This window comes from Passer montanus, unplaced genomic scaffold (genome assembly GCF_014805655.1).
Source record: "Passer montanus isolate IOZ18808 unplaced genomic scaffold, ASM1480565v1 scaffold6, whole genome shotgun sequence".
NCBI classification, from domain to species: domain Eukaryota; kingdom Metazoa; phylum Chordata; class Aves; order Passeriformes; family Passeridae; genus Passer; species Passer montanus.
The window spans coordinates 11,344,696-11,362,675 of NW_024371037.1; the positions used below are offsets into that span (position 1 = coordinate 11,344,696).

General features: G+C 36.8%; 1 protein-coding gene across 4 annotated transcripts in view; it reads left to right on the top strand.

The window, feature by feature from the left end:
• Window positions 1–17,980, top strand: part of DOCK4 (dedicator of cytokinesis 4) — a 223,314-nt gene that overhangs the window by 145,449 nt on the left and 59,885 nt on the right. For all 4 annotated transcript variants that reach the window (XM_039726790.1, XM_039726792.1, XM_039726791.1 and 1 more), the window contains exons 18-25: window positions 4,277–4,374; window positions 4,474–4,557; window positions 4,654–4,754; window positions 5,094–5,175; window positions 5,985–6,155; window positions 7,802–7,994; window positions 11,295–11,422; window positions 14,228–14,362. In XM_039726790.1, coding sequence (XP_039582724.1) covers window positions 4,277–4,374; window positions 4,474–4,557; window positions 4,654–4,754; window positions 5,094–5,175; window positions 5,985–6,155; window positions 7,802–7,994; window positions 11,295–11,422; window positions 14,228–14,362 — 992 coding nt within the window. The remainder of the gene's footprint in view (window positions 1–4,276; window positions 4,375–4,473; window positions 4,558–4,653; window positions 4,755–5,093; window positions 5,176–5,984; window positions 6,156–7,801; window positions 7,995–11,294; window positions 11,423–14,227; window positions 14,363–17,980) is intronic.

The window sequence follows — 17,980 nt, forward strand, 5'->3', positions numbered from 1 at the left end:
TGAAAGAGTTAACAATTATTTCAGCAGTACTTCAGAGGGTGGAAATATTTTCAATAGACAGGCTCATATTTTCTCCAAGGATCTTCTTTGGGAAGTTCATCTTGGTGAGTTTCCAAATCCCGATTCTTTTAAACAAAAATTTGCCAAATTCTATTGCATGCTCAGAAAATGAACATAGAGCAAAGCATGTGGATATTTGGTCATGTGAGCATTACTTCAGTTATCCCTGAGAGAATGTAGCTTATGTGTTAAAAAATACAGGATTAAAAAGATCTGTGTATTTATTTTTTCTTAGTAAACATTTGTATTGATCTTTTTGAAAATTGCTGGTTATTTTTTAATTTGTTTTGAAGTTTGGAGATTTTTTCTGAATGTCTCAGAGATTCACCCATTGTTTACAAACAACAATGTCCAGTCTGAAAATGAATTAAAAATTATTCTGTTGTCTGGCTGTGGGGTGGGGAAGGACCCCAAACCCAGACTTGTAAAGGGCGTGACTGAATTAGGCTGCAGCTTTACTCACTTGCTGGGAAATTTTACTCAGCTGTCATTCTCTCATTGATTGTTCCCACATGCCATCAGCTCTCATGCATATTAAATTATGGGGACTGGGGGACAGAGGCTGACTCCTAGTTGTTGGGATCCATAACTTCCTTACCCTGGCTACTCTGGAGGGGTTATTAGGAATATTTCCAAATAATTTTTAGAGACCTTCTAACCAGGGGAGTGTGTGCGTTCATCATGGCTAAGAACGCATCCTTATCTAATCTTTCTCTCATTTAGTTTTTCCTTCTCTTTTCCTTTTGATCCTGGATAGTTAATCAGTTAATATTAGCAAAAGCTCTACTAGCTTTTTTTCTATTATACTCTTAGATGGGTAGTTATTTTTCATTACTCTATAAAACCCCAAAAGAGTGAGAGCACAGTATTTTTCTACTGAGTAGTTACCAAAACATTCTCAGTTTTTGACATATAGCAGGGATTGTTGGCTGCAAGAGAGTCAGGATCCTTCCAGTAAGTCTGAATATTTTAGCTGTTGGCATCCAGTAATTTCTCAGCTCTGATTGGGGCATCCCTGGTCAGTAGCTGTTCAGCAGCAGAGCAACACACCATACAGCATGGCAGAGGCGTAATCCTTCTAGCTGCGTTAAAAAAAACCAAACAAAACAGTGAATCAATAAAACAAAAGTAGCACTGGGCAGGTTTCCAAATAACTCGTGTTATGGAGGAAGTGTTGGTGACCACAGAAGCAGCCTGTTGGAAGAGACATGCTGACTGCCAGTTCTGAAATTCAGTCTTTTCCTCCTGAAGTGTAATAACAAGTCAATTGTTATTTGTCATAACAAGTCAATTTCTGACGTCTCAGGACTTATATGAGAGAGATGGAAAATCATCCCAAACCACTTCCTTAAACTCATGATTCTAAACTTTCTATTAAACCTAGCTCTTTGGATTTAAATTGCATGCTTTGAGAAGGGACGTGTTTTATTTGGTAGGGATAATAGGTCAGATGTAGTCTGTTTTAAATATACAGGCCTTGATTATCTTGAAGATAATGCACTGGAAATATCTTTATTCTTCAGCAGAATTACTTATCATCAGTGACTTTTGCCCTTTTCCAAAACTATGATTTCCTAGTGGGCCTATTTCTGGGGACAATTTTATATTCTCATGTCTCTTACTACATGACACACTGCTATCCGTTCCTCTTGTTATTCACGTGTCAGATTTTCTATTCATGTCATTTATACTTAGGCTATTTGCTAATGTTATCTTAGAATGTCTTTCCTCCTTAGCACTTCCCTTGAAATAAGTCCTTTGAAGTGGGTGTCTTACATTTGCTTTCTTTTTCTTTTAAAATCCCCCAACAAATCCCTAATATTGAGTGTTAACTATTTTCTACCAAGTTCCTCCAGCAAACCTGTAAAGAAGTATTTTTCCTGCTCTGAAACTCACAGCTTCAGCTAATCTTGCTACTTGTCAGCTTGAGCTGAGGCTTCAAGTGTGGAAGTACATTTAATTATCCAAAAGACAAATGTATTCACTGGATTTGTAAATCTTGTTTCTTAAAAATTCCTGACAGAAAGAATAATAAGAGCTATCATTTGTCCTTGATCTTTGGGACGTTTCTCTGATGCATGTGTGGGACTCTTCATCACTCAGCGCAACTCAAGGAACTCCTTTTTCTGTGCCAGCACAGCTTTGAAGCAAAACAAAAATGTAACATGAAAATGCATCAAAACAATCTGTGCCCATCAAAAGCAATTAAGGCAGCAAAATATTTGTGGAATCTTATGTTAGTTGTTTGCCATTAACATCTATGGAAAAATTTGAATATAGGTGGAGATTTATTTAATGTTAATAAAGGAAAAATTATTACTTCATGTTTTGTGGGATAGAGGAACTTCCCTGGAGCAAATCAGGAAAGAGGTGACACAAAGATGGATGTTGTTCAAGTATTACTTGAGTGTAAAAACAGTCTGTAGTAGAAAGCAGCCAAAAAGATGCTGAACCAAGAGGAAAACTTGCTATTAACCTCTTACTTTAATAACTACTGAGAGCACTTCAGAAGCCCAGGCTCCTTCTAACACAGTGCAGGGCAGTGATCACCTAGACTGTAGTTTAGCTTAAACTGATATAAGGGTTGGATGGTGATTGAGGTTTTCTGCTTCAAACCACTAGACACTGAGAATTTCTGAAAAGCTAGTCAGTGAAGCGTGGCAGTAGCAAACTTGAATATAAAAGGGACTTGGAATTTTTTTAATTTAACAGTCAAAAATATGGTTAGCCTTTCCTGAAAGGAGCTCTGCAGATGTGTCTGAGTTCAGCAAGGAAAAACTGCTGAAAAACCAAGCCAAGTTTGCAAAACTATTTTAGGATATTAAATGGTATGGAACAAGAAATTCTCAATCTTATAGCAAGGTGGGCTTTTTAGTACCTCTGTGAAGCAATAATGTGTTTTCAAAGACTATTAAATGTAGAATTTACATTTAAGATGTGTGGAAGGACAGATACATTCATTGGGCCATCCGTCCACGGTGAATTTTATGAAGTATTTACAAGAAATCATGGATGAAAAAATCAACATGTAACTAATTCAAGTGTGCTGTAAGATGAATTTATCAAAGACAAATCATGGCAGAATAAACTTCTTAATCTTTCTTTTCATTTTTTTTATTTACTGTCAAGAGGAAATGCAGCAGTTCAGCAATGCAGCACATAAGAAAACATATAGATTAGAAATAAGAATTTTCAAATACGCAAATAAAAGTTAAAATGGAAGTGGAAGGTTGCACTATAGCAAAAGGAATTTCCTGAGCAGATGGAAAATATTACTAGATATGAAGAAATCTCTGGGATTTGTCTCTGTTTTAAAGGACTGGAAGGATGTAGAGATGAGAGTAACTTCATTAAAATCTGAGACAATTTTCTGCTAATATGTTGTTGAAAGATCTCATCAGTTGAGAGGGACAAAATCAAAGTATGATATAGCAAAGCATTGTAACTTTGACTTAAATAATTAATAAGAAAGAATAGAAATTAGATTGACTCTAATGGTAGAAAAGGCAGGATATCCTAGTGGACACTTCTGGGGATTCTTCTTTATCAAGGGAGCTGAATAGTGTTAAACAGAAGCATCATATTGTTGACATAAATATGTCTATCTAAAAGACACTCAAGTTCTAGAACATGTCAGATGTTTACAAGAGATGTATGAGCTTGCTAATGATGTAGAAAATGATGTAATCTTATCTGTAATGTAGTTTTCATTTTGGTTAAGAAAGCTGAAGGACAAGGAATTAAAACAGGTGGTAGTTTGGACATACTCAGGTATTTTTTTAGCTCAGAATAGTTCATTTTCCAGAAGGGATTTTTTTACTTGTTAATCAAGTGGGATCTTAGAGGCATCGTGTTTGATCTCTAAAAAGACATAGAAACATGAGTGCTTCAAATACATTCAAGCTAGCAATTAAGACATTGTTTCTAGCTTTCAGAGAGTAACTCTGGAAGGCATCCTTCAATGAGATTGCATGATAGAGTGGCCACAGGAGAATGATTTTACTGACCCAGGACCATGTTCTTATGTTTGTATTGGTGGAGCAATTACGGAATGGAATGAAAATGTATTCTTGGGAACATCATACTGTAGCAAATCTGGATGTGTTTTCTTTTGATGTAATGATGCCAAATTTTGCTGAGTGGACTGTAATAGTAAAATTTAAATTGTGAAATGCTGCTTTGCTTCCAGCTTTAATCTTGCATTTTGTTTTTGCAGGAGATATGCTTGACCTTCTGAAGTGGAGAACCCACCCAGACAAAATTGCAGGTTGCCTCTCAAAATTAAAAGAAATTGATGGTTCAGAAATAGTGAAGGTATATACCTTTTCATGCTTTTAGATGATATGAGGGAAATAATGTATTTCCATGTCACAGAAGTATCTTGTTAATAACACTCTTATTCTCTCCCATCAGTTTCTTCAAGATACACTAGACACTTTATTTGGGATTTTAGACGAAAATTCCCAAAAATATGGATCAAAAGTATTTGATTGCTTGGTAAGTTTCATTTTGTGATCATGCTTAACACTAGCTAAAAGCCAAGTAAAACAAAAAAAATGTGTTGGGCTTTTTTTCTTTTTCTCTCACATTTAGGTTCACATAATAAATTTGCTGCAGGACAGCAAGTTTCACCACTTTAAGCCAGTAATGGACACTTACATTGAAAGTCACTTTGCAGGGGCACTTGCATACAGGTGAAGTTTGTACTTTTTCTATCTGACTTAATACTGACAGTTTTTACTGTACTAAAAGAATCAATCATTGGGTTAAGGGAATGGTGTATCCCTGTTAAAAATCATTCTGCTACATATTTAATGCTGGTATTATTGGCCATTCATCAGAGATCTATTAGGTGCTCTTCAGCAGACTTAAAACTAAGGGTACTATTGAGTCTGTGATGATCAGTGAAATCTAGTGATCTATTTTTTATTTTGCCAGTGTTTCTCATATGACAGCTATTGGTTTGCATTTTATGTGCAAAGTTAACCCTTCCCCACTTCTGTGTTGTAATACTTTCTGATGTGCTGTTATAGAGATCTTATAAAAGTACTGAAGTGGCATATTGATCGAGTCACTGAGGTGGAGCTTCATGATCACATACAGGAAGTACTAAAGGTAATAAAAATTATTGAATTATATAGTTGAATGATGTATTCATACAGTACACATGGTTTAACTTAGGGAATGAAGCAGAATATATATAAATGATGGAACTGTAGTACTAATTCTAGAGGGCTGCAGACTTTCAGTGCAGTCAGTTTATTCATTATTCTCTTTTGTCAGTAAGTTGACCATTGAGGCTTACTACCATTCGTCTGTAGAGCTCTGTGTTCTTTACTGAATGAGGCAAAGGAATCAAATATAGATTACACTGGTGGTATTAACATCCACTACATGAATCTAAATGGCAGACACGCATGGCTCACCTAATGGCTCAGTCCTGACACCGTAGAATTCTAAAAATTATGGTGGTTGTGGTTGTTCTTGTTGCCCTGGTTTCTACCATCAGAAGAGCATAACATGCCATCAGGCTGAGTTGTGCAACACAATTATCCCATTTGGGACATGTGCTACAATTTGGAAATAAAATATCAGTGAGGTACCTTTCTGTGCTGCTGTGAACTTTGGTGTCTTGCCAATAAGAGAGGGCAGTATGTTGAATTTGCATTCCAACAGTTTTGCAACTTTATTTAAGCTTTTTTTGGAGAGGAGGTGTTGGGAAAGGAAAGTGGTGTTGAGTTTTTGCTTGTTTGTTTTGTTTTTTTGTAATATATTAGTGTTTCAATAGAGAAATTTACCAAAATTAACTAACAGGGTCCTGTTTCAGACTCCTCTTTATTTGAATGATATAATCATTGCTTGTGTTCTGTTTGGAGATAAGCATGTGCATTTTTGTGAGTTGTCTGTGATTTTGGCATTTACAGGCACAGGAATATATCTTTAAATACATAGTTCAGTCTCGAAGATTATTCTCTATTGCTACTGGCGGACAAAATGAGGAGGAATTTCGCTGCTGTATTCAAGAGCTCCTTATGTCAGTACGCTTCTTCCTGTCTCAGGAGAGCAAAGGAACTAGTGCTTTGTCCCAGCTACAGGTAAGTTTTATGGCTTGTTGGCATTTTCCACACCCAGTATAAAAATGTTCAGAATAAATAAGAACAGTATAAATGCCTGTTCAGAAAGGAAATGTATTTTTGCCAGAGCAAAGTGGCATTTTCAGCTTTCCATCCTACAGTGTGAAATTTTCATACCAGCACCTTCTAAATATGCTTTGAATAGATAATCCTAAAGCTGACATTTTATTTTGAGTTATAATAATTATGGATACAAATAAAACAAGTTATCTGTTTTGGTCTTTTTACTGCTAAGTTTAACCACACTGATGTGGATAGATAGATGTGGATAGATAGAATGTAAAAGAATAGAGATAGTGGTGAAGGTAATCTCACCCCTAAGGAGTTACAGCTGTGCTAATTATCAAGCATTAAGAACAAGCCTGCCCTTAATAGGCCACAGCTGGATCCAATTAAGAGGGGTATTATAAAAGAGCAGGTTGGCTGGTGGAGATGTTAGATGGAGTCTGTTGGCTGTGCAGAGGAGAAGGAGTCAGTGCTGTGGCTGTGAGGAGCTGCTCATGAAAATCACCAAGAAGGTATGAAACCTTTGCAACAAAAAGGCAACACACTGACGGATTTGAGCCATACAAAAGACTACTATCAGAGTTTTCATGCTTTACAGAAAATTTTTAAAACCATATGGTTTAATACTCAGATGATATCTTTATTTCATTTGAGACTACAAAAATGGGCTAGTGCTGAATTGTAGAGGCAAAACACAGGAAACAGCACTCTACATTAAATGCTTATAAATATACCATCTTCTTCCCACGTTTCTGTAAACAGAGATGGTTAAGATCCTGTTAAGAATTAATGCTCCCCAAATTTCTGTAGAAAACCGTTCCACTAAGAAAATGGCAAATCAGAGAGAACGCAGTTAGAAAGGAAGTTCTTCCATTTCATATAGTGTAACCAGCTGGAGTCAAAAGACAACAAAAGGATGCAAACAAATACATTTAGAGTTCTTTTTCAGTATTTTTAACCCACATTAGCCTATTTGGCCAGCAGTGTGAGTCTGTAAGTAACTTTTCACAATCAGCAGGATTTAGAGAAGGGAATGTCTGTTTTAGCTTCTTTTCTCTGGCATTGTTCTCCTTATTTTTATGGTATATTTTTTTTGTATTCATCAATGACTTTCTAACCCATTTTAAAGATTGTTGAAGGGAACCAAGACTACCAGTGCTGCCTCACTCCAAAATAAAAATGTTCAGTATTTGAAAAATGGAAGATACAGAGGCTGTTGCATTACTTACATTAAAACAAAGTAATCCAAACCACACAAATATTTTTGTATCATATCAGCTAGATTCTGACATACTTTTAAAAATTTTCTCTCATAGAGGCATAAGTGTATTTAAAGAATAAATATTTTTGTTCAGAGTTGAACTTGCACTTTGTCCTGGGAGAAATTAACAATCATTAGATATTACTTGAAGGAAATAGTCACAAGTGTGAGTTCATTAATGAATGTGAGGCTATTCATTCTGAAAATAAGATAATTTTTAAAGCTATTACCTACCCTGGAAGCCAGGCATTTCTCTAGAGTTACTTAAATTTCTATAGTTTATTAAATTCTATAAATGTCAAAACTGTTCTGACTGTCCATTTTTACCCTGTTCCTCCAGGCTGTGTTTCTCAGCTCATTCCCATCAGTGTACTCAGAACTTCTGAAGCTCTTTGATGTGAGAGAAGTGGCGAATTTGGTTCACGATGCTTTGGGCAGCTTGCCAACAGTCATGCATGGGGATGAATCCCTGCAAGCTGTTAAACTGCAGAGCATTGGGAAAACTGTGGAGAGTCACCTGTACACTAACCCAGGTAAGGTTACTCTGGGCTGCCTGCAGATGAGGAGCTCACACTGTCTGCTTTGTACCTGGGCCAGCAGGTGCTGAAGGCAATAGGGTTCAATTTATCCAAGCAGGCTGAAACTTTGACCATCTGTTTAGATACAGTAATTGAAACTAATATCATCCTTCTGAAAGTATTCTTTAAAATATGCTAAACTGAAAAAAGTATGTCTCTGCAGAGACTTTACCACTATATGGAAATTAGGGAGGAAAGATGTGCTGTGTATTAAATGTTAATGTTGCATAGGAAAGTCACAAGGATTGCCCAGAGTCTAAGATTGCCCTCTTTCTAATTATGCCAAGCACATATTTGAAAAGCTCTGTGTCATGCTTTTTTTCTTGTCTTTCTGTATAATATTTGTAAAGGGCAAATATTAGCATTTAAAACAGTCAGCTAATTTGACTTCCTGCATAGAAGAAAAATTAGGACAGTGAGTGATGGCTCAGAGTTCTGATTGTTGCACCCTTCCTTGCACTCATTAATTTTTCTATATCTAGTGGCTGACATTGCAGCTGACAATTAGCAGGAAAAAGAATAACCTCAGACAAATATTCTCCAAACTTCCTCACCTAGTCCTTGGTGATTCCAGAGGTGAATGAACCAGCTCTCCTTTTCTGTAATACCACTACATCTTTCCTCCTAAACAAATCAAGACAGAGATGTATTTAGATTCTGGGCTTATAAGGAATATATCTAAAGGTGTGATATATGTAGTGGCTGTTTTTCAATAACTGGCACTATTGCCTCCCATAAATAGATGGAAGTCATTGTAAGGTGCTTTTTGCTAGTCCACTTGGTCTGGCAAAACAGAATTTCTGATCATTTTATGAAGCTTTTGCAAAAATGGGATACTTGAAGCAGTTGGATGAGGATGCTCAGTTTTGCCTCAGATGCCTCAGGTTATGTTGTGTGTAAGAGTTGGCTATTTACAAGATTTTTGGTCTTCAAAACGTAGTTCATGATGCTGCACTTATGTGTAAGCAGTGCACAGAGTAGATGGCACCTCAGGTGAGGTGCCGAATGCTGTGTGGGCTCATCAGGAGGCTATCTAAAGAAGAAGAAACCAGGAAGAAACACCTTGGCACAGGGCTGCTCCTGGTTTCTTCTGACCTTCTGGACTGAGGTATTTGAGTTGTGGCTGCAAGAGAGGACCCATGGCCCAAACAATAATGCTCATACCCAAAATGTGTGAAAGAGCTACTATTACTGCTCTGTGACAGTTGTAGAGTTGAGTAGTGATTGGATCAAGCTTTCTATCACTGCTTGCCAGCACAGTACCCCAGCCACAGAATCACAGGCTGGTTTACACAGTGAACCCTTCATTGTGTCTCTTGATGATGGATTGCCAGATAGTCAAGAATTCAATACGTGTAAGGCCTAAGAGAATGCAGGGAAAAGGAGCCACCTCTGTAATCCAGGGGCTAAGTCTTTTTTATACAAATAGAAAAATCCTGCTTTATTGCTTCAGCTGAAGGCACTAGCTCTGTTTGTTCATCCAGCAGGAATCAATAAGCAGATTTAGCAGTGGGGATCAGAAGGCGGCACTTTTCTAACTACAGGTCTGCACTGGCAGTTTCCCTGCCCAGTCGCCCTTGGACCCCAGAAGTCTTGCAGTGGATGGGTCAGTGGCAGCTGTGTGCACTTGACATCTCAGAACACCAGGGACAACCCTTGGCTAAGCCAGGTTCTGAGGTAGAGAAAAAGAATATGCTGCCTTGGTTTCATTGAGAAACTTCCCCCCATTTGTGGTGCTACAGGCAGATAGGAATCTCATGGCAGGCCTGATAGAAACCTGCAGAAGCACTTGCAGAATAAGCAGTCACTGGAGAAAGGCTGTTTATTGCCCAGTGTTGGGTTTCTGTACCACTGGTTTTCAGCTGACTGATGGTCATTTGCCTACTGCCTTACAGCCTTTGTTTATTATTTTCTTTAGTAGGAAGATACAGAGGTACACCTGAATAAATAATAAGCATGAAACATTTAAAGAGAGCAAGCAAGCTTTTATTTCAAAAATATGAATATACATATATATAAATATAGTGTGTACAAATGGCCTTGTCCATATGATTTGTCTTTATTACACAGATGACTAGACAATGAAAACAAGGGAATAGTAAAGCATAACAAGATTAGTGCTGTGTTTCAGTAAGCGAAAGAAACATTAAACAAAATCTCAGAATAAATATATCTTCTTCTTCCTCATAGAAAAAGTAGAGGAAATAATTGAGGTAGGGAAAGTGTTTATAGAAAGTGTAATCCACAAACCATACCTGCATGGCAAAATTGTTTTAAAAGAGTAATTTTCCAGCTAGAGAAATCAATTTTTAGCATATAATTGTATTAATGAACAAAGGGAGTAGATGAATATATTTCTATAATGCAGCTTATAATCATTAAAGTTTTAATAGTGGAAATTATTCAAGTACATTTCTATGGGAATATAATTTCTTAATTATGGAAAAGATTTTAAAACAACAACAAAATGAAAACAGGTAATATCCTTCCCATTTATCAAGTTGTGAGTAGGTGTTCAAAGTGTTATCACAAGTGTAAGTGTTAGGGTTCTTCCCATTTAATATTTTGTTTGATTGTAATAAAAAGAAGCAGAAATAAGTAGCATGTTAATTATGTTCTTGCATAATTTTCAGTAAAATCAGGACTGCAAATAACACCAAAGAGCTGTGTTTAGAAAATGAAAGAGTGGAAAGGCAAATTATTTTATGTAGAAATCACTCATTTAAGTTGCTCATACTCAGTTGGAGTGAGGAATCTGGAAAAGTAAAAATTCTGAAAGAAATCTGAAAATACTGCTGCTGGTCTGTAAAGTAGAACATTTTTGTAGAATAACCTAAGTTTCTGCTGAAGTCTGTCATAACCCTGGTGTATAAATGGATCCTGTCATGTGGCAGGAACACCAGAGCATAATTTCTCATTGTTATGAATACAGGTGGTTTGGTTCTGCATTTTATTAATTTTGCATTACAGTTCAATAAATACTTAAAATTTATTTTATATGTAGTATATTCCACACAGTGGTGTTTTTCTTCATCCGTGATATAACATAGTGACTTTCAGCATATTGTTTACTCTTCAAACATTTGCTTATGATTGTGAAGTAAAAGCTTCTGCTTATCAAAAATTTTTGTTAATGCTAGCAAGAGCTTCTGCTTATCAGAAACAGTTTTGGACTGAAGACATATGTTATAGATGTATTAAAATTAAATTACTCTATGAGATGCTCTTATTTGTGAAATTTTTCATTTTTTCCAGATTCTCGATGCATTCTCCTTCCAGTAGTTTTACATCATCTCCACATGCATTTACAAGAGCAGAAGGACCTTATAATGTGTGCCCGTATCCTTAGCAACATATTTTGCCTCATCAAGAAGAACAGCTCAGTGAGTAAACACCATGTCACATCCACTTGAACTTCTTTATATGGCTCAGTGACATTTAATGACACAAGCTGGACCTTGCCCAAGAGCATTTTAAGGAGTTCTCTGTGTAATGAATCTGCATAAACATGCCATTTTGATTTTTACATGACCCTTTTCTTTCCATGCATTAGTATTTTAATTGTATCACATAGTGTTCTGACAAGCTTTTGCACTTCTTGAGCATTGTGTTGGGAAGAAAGAAATGTCTACTTTCTTTAGGGATATTTTTTATTGTGGGCTGTGTATTCTTAGGGGACACAGGGCTGATCTAGATAAAGAGGTTGATGTGAGTATTGCAAGGGAGATTGCACTTGGTTGCTAGTCGATAAACTTTGTGGCCAGTTTCTGATGTTTGTGAATTAATGTGTGAAAGCTGCATATGTGGGAAGGTGATGATAGGTTCTGACAGACAAGGATACAAGGCAATTAAAACCAAGCATTGCCTGTAATTAGTGCAATACATGCATGTCAAGGTGTCCTGGATTAGAGCAAATCTGGGAGAAAACCTCCAAAGGGAGCACCCCCCCTCCCCCCAGAAAGCAAACCCTTCCCCACCACTTCGGGAAGGATTCCTCAGAGAGAAGTGGAAAGAACCTGTTTATTTAATGGGAAAAACACCCCCAGCACATAAAAGGAGCAATACCAGATGACAACACTTTCACCAATCTGAAAAGGATGTCCAATTCAGAAAGTCTCTCCTGGGAGTGGTCACACTGTTGTCGCTCCCTCCGGCGCTGGGGATGGCTGCTGCAGCCACCAGATGTAAACTCTTGGCGTTTCCCAGGTCCCAGTCCGGAGCAGGTTTGAGTGCTTCCAAAAAGGAAAGGAAAAAACAGTCCTGGGAAAATGTGGACTGCTTAGCTGAACTAACTAACAAGCAGAAGCAAAAAGCAAAAGCGAAGCAGGAGCACAGCAGGAGCAAAAGCAAAGCAAGCAGCAAAAAGCAAAGCCAAGAAGCAAAAGCTGCACTATGGACTGCCCCATCTCTCTGTCCCACCAGCCATGGGGGAGCAGGCTGATAACAAACCTTGCTCTTCAGAGCCAGTCTTGAAGGCACAGAACATAATATCCAGCATTAACAGAACACATGATTGGGGATACAAGCATCATAACCTCACCCTAGGACACAAGGCCAGCATACATTACCTTGTAATGCATTAGTGCGAACTCCTTTATGTGCTTCTTCTTTTCATACCACTTTCAGCAATTAAAGTTGCTCCATCAGTGATTTGATATGGATGTGGCTTGCACCTTTGGCACTGTAACAATGTATTCCTTCCAGCTGCTCCTGGATAAGAATAAAATCTCATCACAAGACAAAGTGATAGATACTAAAGCAGAGCTGTGGTTTTGACGTGGGAGAAAACTTTACGTATTTGGTCTGAATTTCAGGAGATCTTCCATTTGGAGTCACAAGCCGGAGATGTGCACAATTACAAGTGGATATCTACATAAAAATCTCCAAAATGTTCAGGATATGCAGCTTCTATTTTAGTATTCTTTGAGTAATTGAGATTATTGACGACTTGGTGACTTTGACATGTTTCTTGGTACCAGTACAGAATTTCATTCCTTCCGTTATAATCCAGATAATTTGGAGATTGAGGGAACAAGTGCATTTGCAGTAAGACAGCTTTGAAAATTAAAGCCATTGCTCATTCCAAAAATAGTTTCTAGTAGTAAAGAGAAGGGTCGTCATGGTGGATGCAGTTCCTAAATATGCTGTGTACTGTCTGTTTTTATAGAGGCTGGTTAAACAGTTCTTTGATGCTAGATGAAGTGATAGAGAACATGGCTTGACACTAGATTCAACTTTAATCCAAAAAGGAATTTTGAGTGTTGTTACAAATCATATGCTTTAGGGTGTCTAGGAAGCAAAATTAAACAAAAGAAAAAACCCAAATCACTCCTACACCTCAATGTCAGCAAAGTTGATCTGTTTCTTTGTCAGTTTAGTTTTAGCTTGGTTGTGTGCATTTGATTATCAAGTGTTTCTTTCTGTGAAGAAGGATCGTGTTAAACAATGGATAAAATTGCTCAGATTAAGATGGTGGTTTCTGCTGCAGTGGAGACTTAAAACAGTCTTGAAGCAGGGGCAACATATTTCCATCTGAATAAAAAGGAGAAGTAACTACAACTTGACTTTATCCAGTGTTTTCATGCTGGTAACTGAGGTATTCACGGTCTGTTTTGGCAGTGAGCACTTTGATTCCTTTGTTTTGATGTTGTGTACAAGCAGTTGCAGGCTCACATAAATGACTAATTTGTTTGTGCTACTCAGCTGATGGGAAGCAGCGTAGCTGGGCCTTACTGATGAAGCGTGTCCTGAAGGTTGAGCACCATCTGCTTATTTCTGGTGATGGTTTCAAAGTGTAAAACAGGATTTTGCTTTTCAGATTTTAAGCTTTTCTTGGCAATTTCCCCAGAAGATATATGAATGTTACCTATAAAAATCTTGCCCGAAAAGTTTTTGTATATTATTTACTGCTTTCTTCTAAATGTCAAGTGAAAATAGAGCGATGGTAATTTGAAAATTTACATATTCAAAGTCATCCCTGTAACTGTCCTATGTGATGCAATTAATGGAAAACTGTTAGGAAAAAAATTAATAGAATTAAATAATATCTGAATTAGAGGTTAGTCCTTGTTTCTTGAATGTGGCATTCATAGTGAAATTGTAATTAGTTTCTAAAACTGCATCAAAGGAATTATACTTGCGGTCATATTTTTATTTTAAAATCTTAAATGTTTTATTTATTATTTAAGGAAAAATCAGTCCTGGAAGAAATTGATGTGATTGTAAACAGTCTGCTAGACATTCTTTTAAGGACCATCCTGGAGATCACCAGCCGACCACAGCCATCAGGCTCCGCTATGCGCCTCCAGTTTCAAGATGTGACTGTAAGTCTCTTGTAATGAAAGAGCTCACAATTATCACTGGTTGGACTACTAGACTTGTGAATGTATTGTCTTTGTATTGTAATTCACAGTGTTAGATTTTTGTGAATAAAAGAGAATGAGGAGGACAATGAAAACCTTTCTTGTTCTACTAACTTTTAGTGGAAATAGTAATTTTTTTCATTAAGTTTATTTATAGATTAAAACCAAAAAACCCAAAACAAAGCAAAAAAACAAGCTGAAAAGATAACACTTATTTTGAGACTTTCAGGTTAGTAATGATTTCAGTATGATCCTTTTGTTTGCAATATAATAGCTTTCTGAAACTCTCCTTCAGTTTGAATTCCTGAAAATGGAAGAGTATCAATTCATAATAGTTCTTAAAATGCATTTTTTCATGATGAAACAACTCTAAATATGCCTGTGGAATCTGTGATAACTTGTACTAATCTAAATTTATTACTTGAGGGGCATTTTGTTGTTCTCTGGGCTGAGCGTTTGAGCTTTGTTTTTGTCACATGAAGCTGAGCATACAGGACAGATTTAGAAGATTAGCGAATGATGTTTTGGTGAACCTGCTGTAACAACTCATGGAAATTAGAAGGTTGAAATACAGGCATTTACAGAAAAGTCTGATGAGCATTGATCAAATAAAATGGAAGTGTTATTTTGCTTTGTTTGCAGCAAGGTTTTCACTTTGCTTTTCAAGGCAAATTGGTTCTAATATAGCCAGGGATGTGACCCCAAGAAGATGTGAGGGGTTATAATTTAGTGCAGAAAACATATTATGCTGAGTGATTTACCATCTCATTATACATTTATTAACTAATTGCTCAGTGTTTACACTGTAACAGTTTTTGTTAATGAATAGAGGGGTTGCTTTTCAAACCAGAATTTCCTCTGAGATCAAACATTTCAAAAGCATTTAATAGCTGCAGGAAAAAAAAAGTGTTGCCACATTTTTTTTGGCTTGTTTTCCCTTTTACTCTAGACCCACAATACTCCAAACTGTGTATGGAGTATTTTATGGAGCTGACCAAGCTCTGTTATAAGACAACATTATGCTTTGTCACTGTGGTTCAACAGCAATATGCATCTAAGAGTTTGGAAGGTTTTTTTCTTTAAATTACAAAATTGCAAATGTATGCTGTGTGGCATATCAGGCCACCGCAAGAAAATCTAAGCTGAAGAAAAGGTGCTAGTGTTAGACTGTTAGTGTTGCAAAGCTCTGACTTTATTGGCTTGTTATGAGATATACCCTTGCTTGCAGATTAAGTTTTTATTAAACATCATGACAGCCTAATTCTTTTACACCATCAAAAAATTAGACTCTGGAAGTGCTTTCAAGTTGCAAAATTTCCTTTTATGCATCAGAAAAGCCATGTTATTGTCACTGCAAGCTCTCAAAGAATATTTGATGTGGAAGTGACTCACAGCACAGCATAAGGCAATTATATACATTTATGTAGAAATATCATGCAGTATGGGCTTCTGGCAGCACATGGAGCCAGATTCTTAGAACTATTTGTAGAGCATGTATGATAAAGTACTCAATGTGAGTACAGCAGTAGGGTCTGTTCCAGTATGTTGCCATTATTTCAAACTGCATGTGTCATAAAAAATTCTTCGTGAGATGTGCCATGGGAGCACACTTAATAAAATTCTCTCATAGTTGTGAATGAGACATAGTCTTCCTTGTGGCAGTAGTCCCAAACCCAACTGAGTGTGGTCTCCCAGGCCCATGTGTCACTGTTTTTCTTCACCAAGAAACAGTATCAGATCAGGCAACACTGGGCTTTGTGCTGCCATGACTCCACCATTTCTTTGAAGCAGCTTTGTTAGCTGGATACCATTTGATTTTCAGTCAGCAGCCTTGTTCAGTGGTAACCTGCAAGGTGGGTGTGATGCTTTAAACTGAGCACAAAGCAGACACAGCTTCAGGGTGACAGTGTTGCAGATGTTGCATTGGCAAACATGCAATTTAATGCAATGGTGAAAGTGAAATTTCTGCTTTGTTTTGTTTTGTCACTGAATTAGACCTTTGGACTTCCCTCAGAAAAAATACCTTTCCATATAAAGAATTGGCAGAAAGTAGTCCAATTAAAATGAACTTTAATTGATTTTAGATCTTGAAAGTTCAGTCGCTCAGAACCTAAATGAGCTGCAATTTATTTAAAAGCTCCACGGTTTTTAATAATTCTGCTCCTGAAATAAGACACAAAAAATTACTTAAGGATTCTACCTAAATGGTTTTAGTATACTGCTTGGCTTGACTTTTGATCCTGGAGTTGGACCCTAAATGTTTTTTAGCAAGGTTACATGTGTGGAATTTGCTTTTGTGCATGATTTGAAAGTTAATCTTTGGCCAATACTGGCAGAAATTGTACAACATAGATCTTTATGTTGAGTTCAACAAATGAGGCTGAATGTGCATTGCTATTTTAAAAACTAGCCTGTATAGCTACCTACATTCAAATTAAAAGCTCAGATTTAGAAGTCAGTTAACAATTAGCTTAAATTGATACTTTTATAACACTAATCTCTGTCAACTATAATAGTACAGCTCTCTATAAGAGGTTGTGATTTTTAATATACTACTATATAAGTTGAAAGAAATGTGGGAACATAGAAGAAAGGTGATTAAAAAGGACTGCTTAAAATGCCTAGGCAGGGAAGGAATTGTAACTCAAGCTAGCAATTGGATATACAGATATGACAAGACAGCAGCTGTAACCTTTATGTTTATGCCCAGAGCATGAATATTAAGAGATTTTGTAGCCTTAGGATGTTGTTTTGAGATTGTGATTCATTGTTTCTATGAATGCTATGTTTACTGTAAAACAAGGGGAAGTAAGAAATTCAGAATCCTTACGCCAGTGAAAGCCATCACCCCACATGATCAAGTGTACCAGGTACAATCACAAATGAATTAGGCCTTCAAATGTAAAATCTAGAACAGCCATTCCTGTGAAAACATACTACTTCTTTTTAATCTTATTTTCTGTTTTTAGTGAAATATGGAGGGAAATCTTTCCAAAATTTCACTTGGTAAACAGATGAAAGACACCATTTTAAAGTATTGTTATCACCTGTCCTCTCAGTCTCATTCTCCATTCCCAGTACAGGTGAAAATATATTTCCCATTTTTTAGCAAGCTTATGAGATTTCAGAACTGTTCTTTCTAAGCATTGGGATGCAAAGCAAACCTTTGACTCTTCCCTGTCCTCATAAATTCTGCAGTCAGGGCTGATACCATTCAGTGTTTCTCCCCAGTCCAAAAGTGAATAAGCAGACAGGAAAGGGTGAATGGGGGAACCTGTTCCTTCCTATAATATCTTGGTTGTTTGCTCACTGGAGATACCCAGTGCAGTTCTCGGCTCTTTCAATGAGAAATTCTTCTGTAAACCCAAAGAAATTTCTGATCAAAACATTTTCAAAGTTTGTTCAGTCCTACAAATGAGTTTTGTTTTTGACAAATTTTGGGTTTTGAGAAGACAGAATGTTTTTATAATTCCCAGCTAATTCCATTCATTTCTTCCCTAAAGGAAAACAATAGCATTCTTCCGAGAATTCTTGCAAAATATGTTTGTTTGCATTTGTTTCCAAGCTGAGTTGACTAAA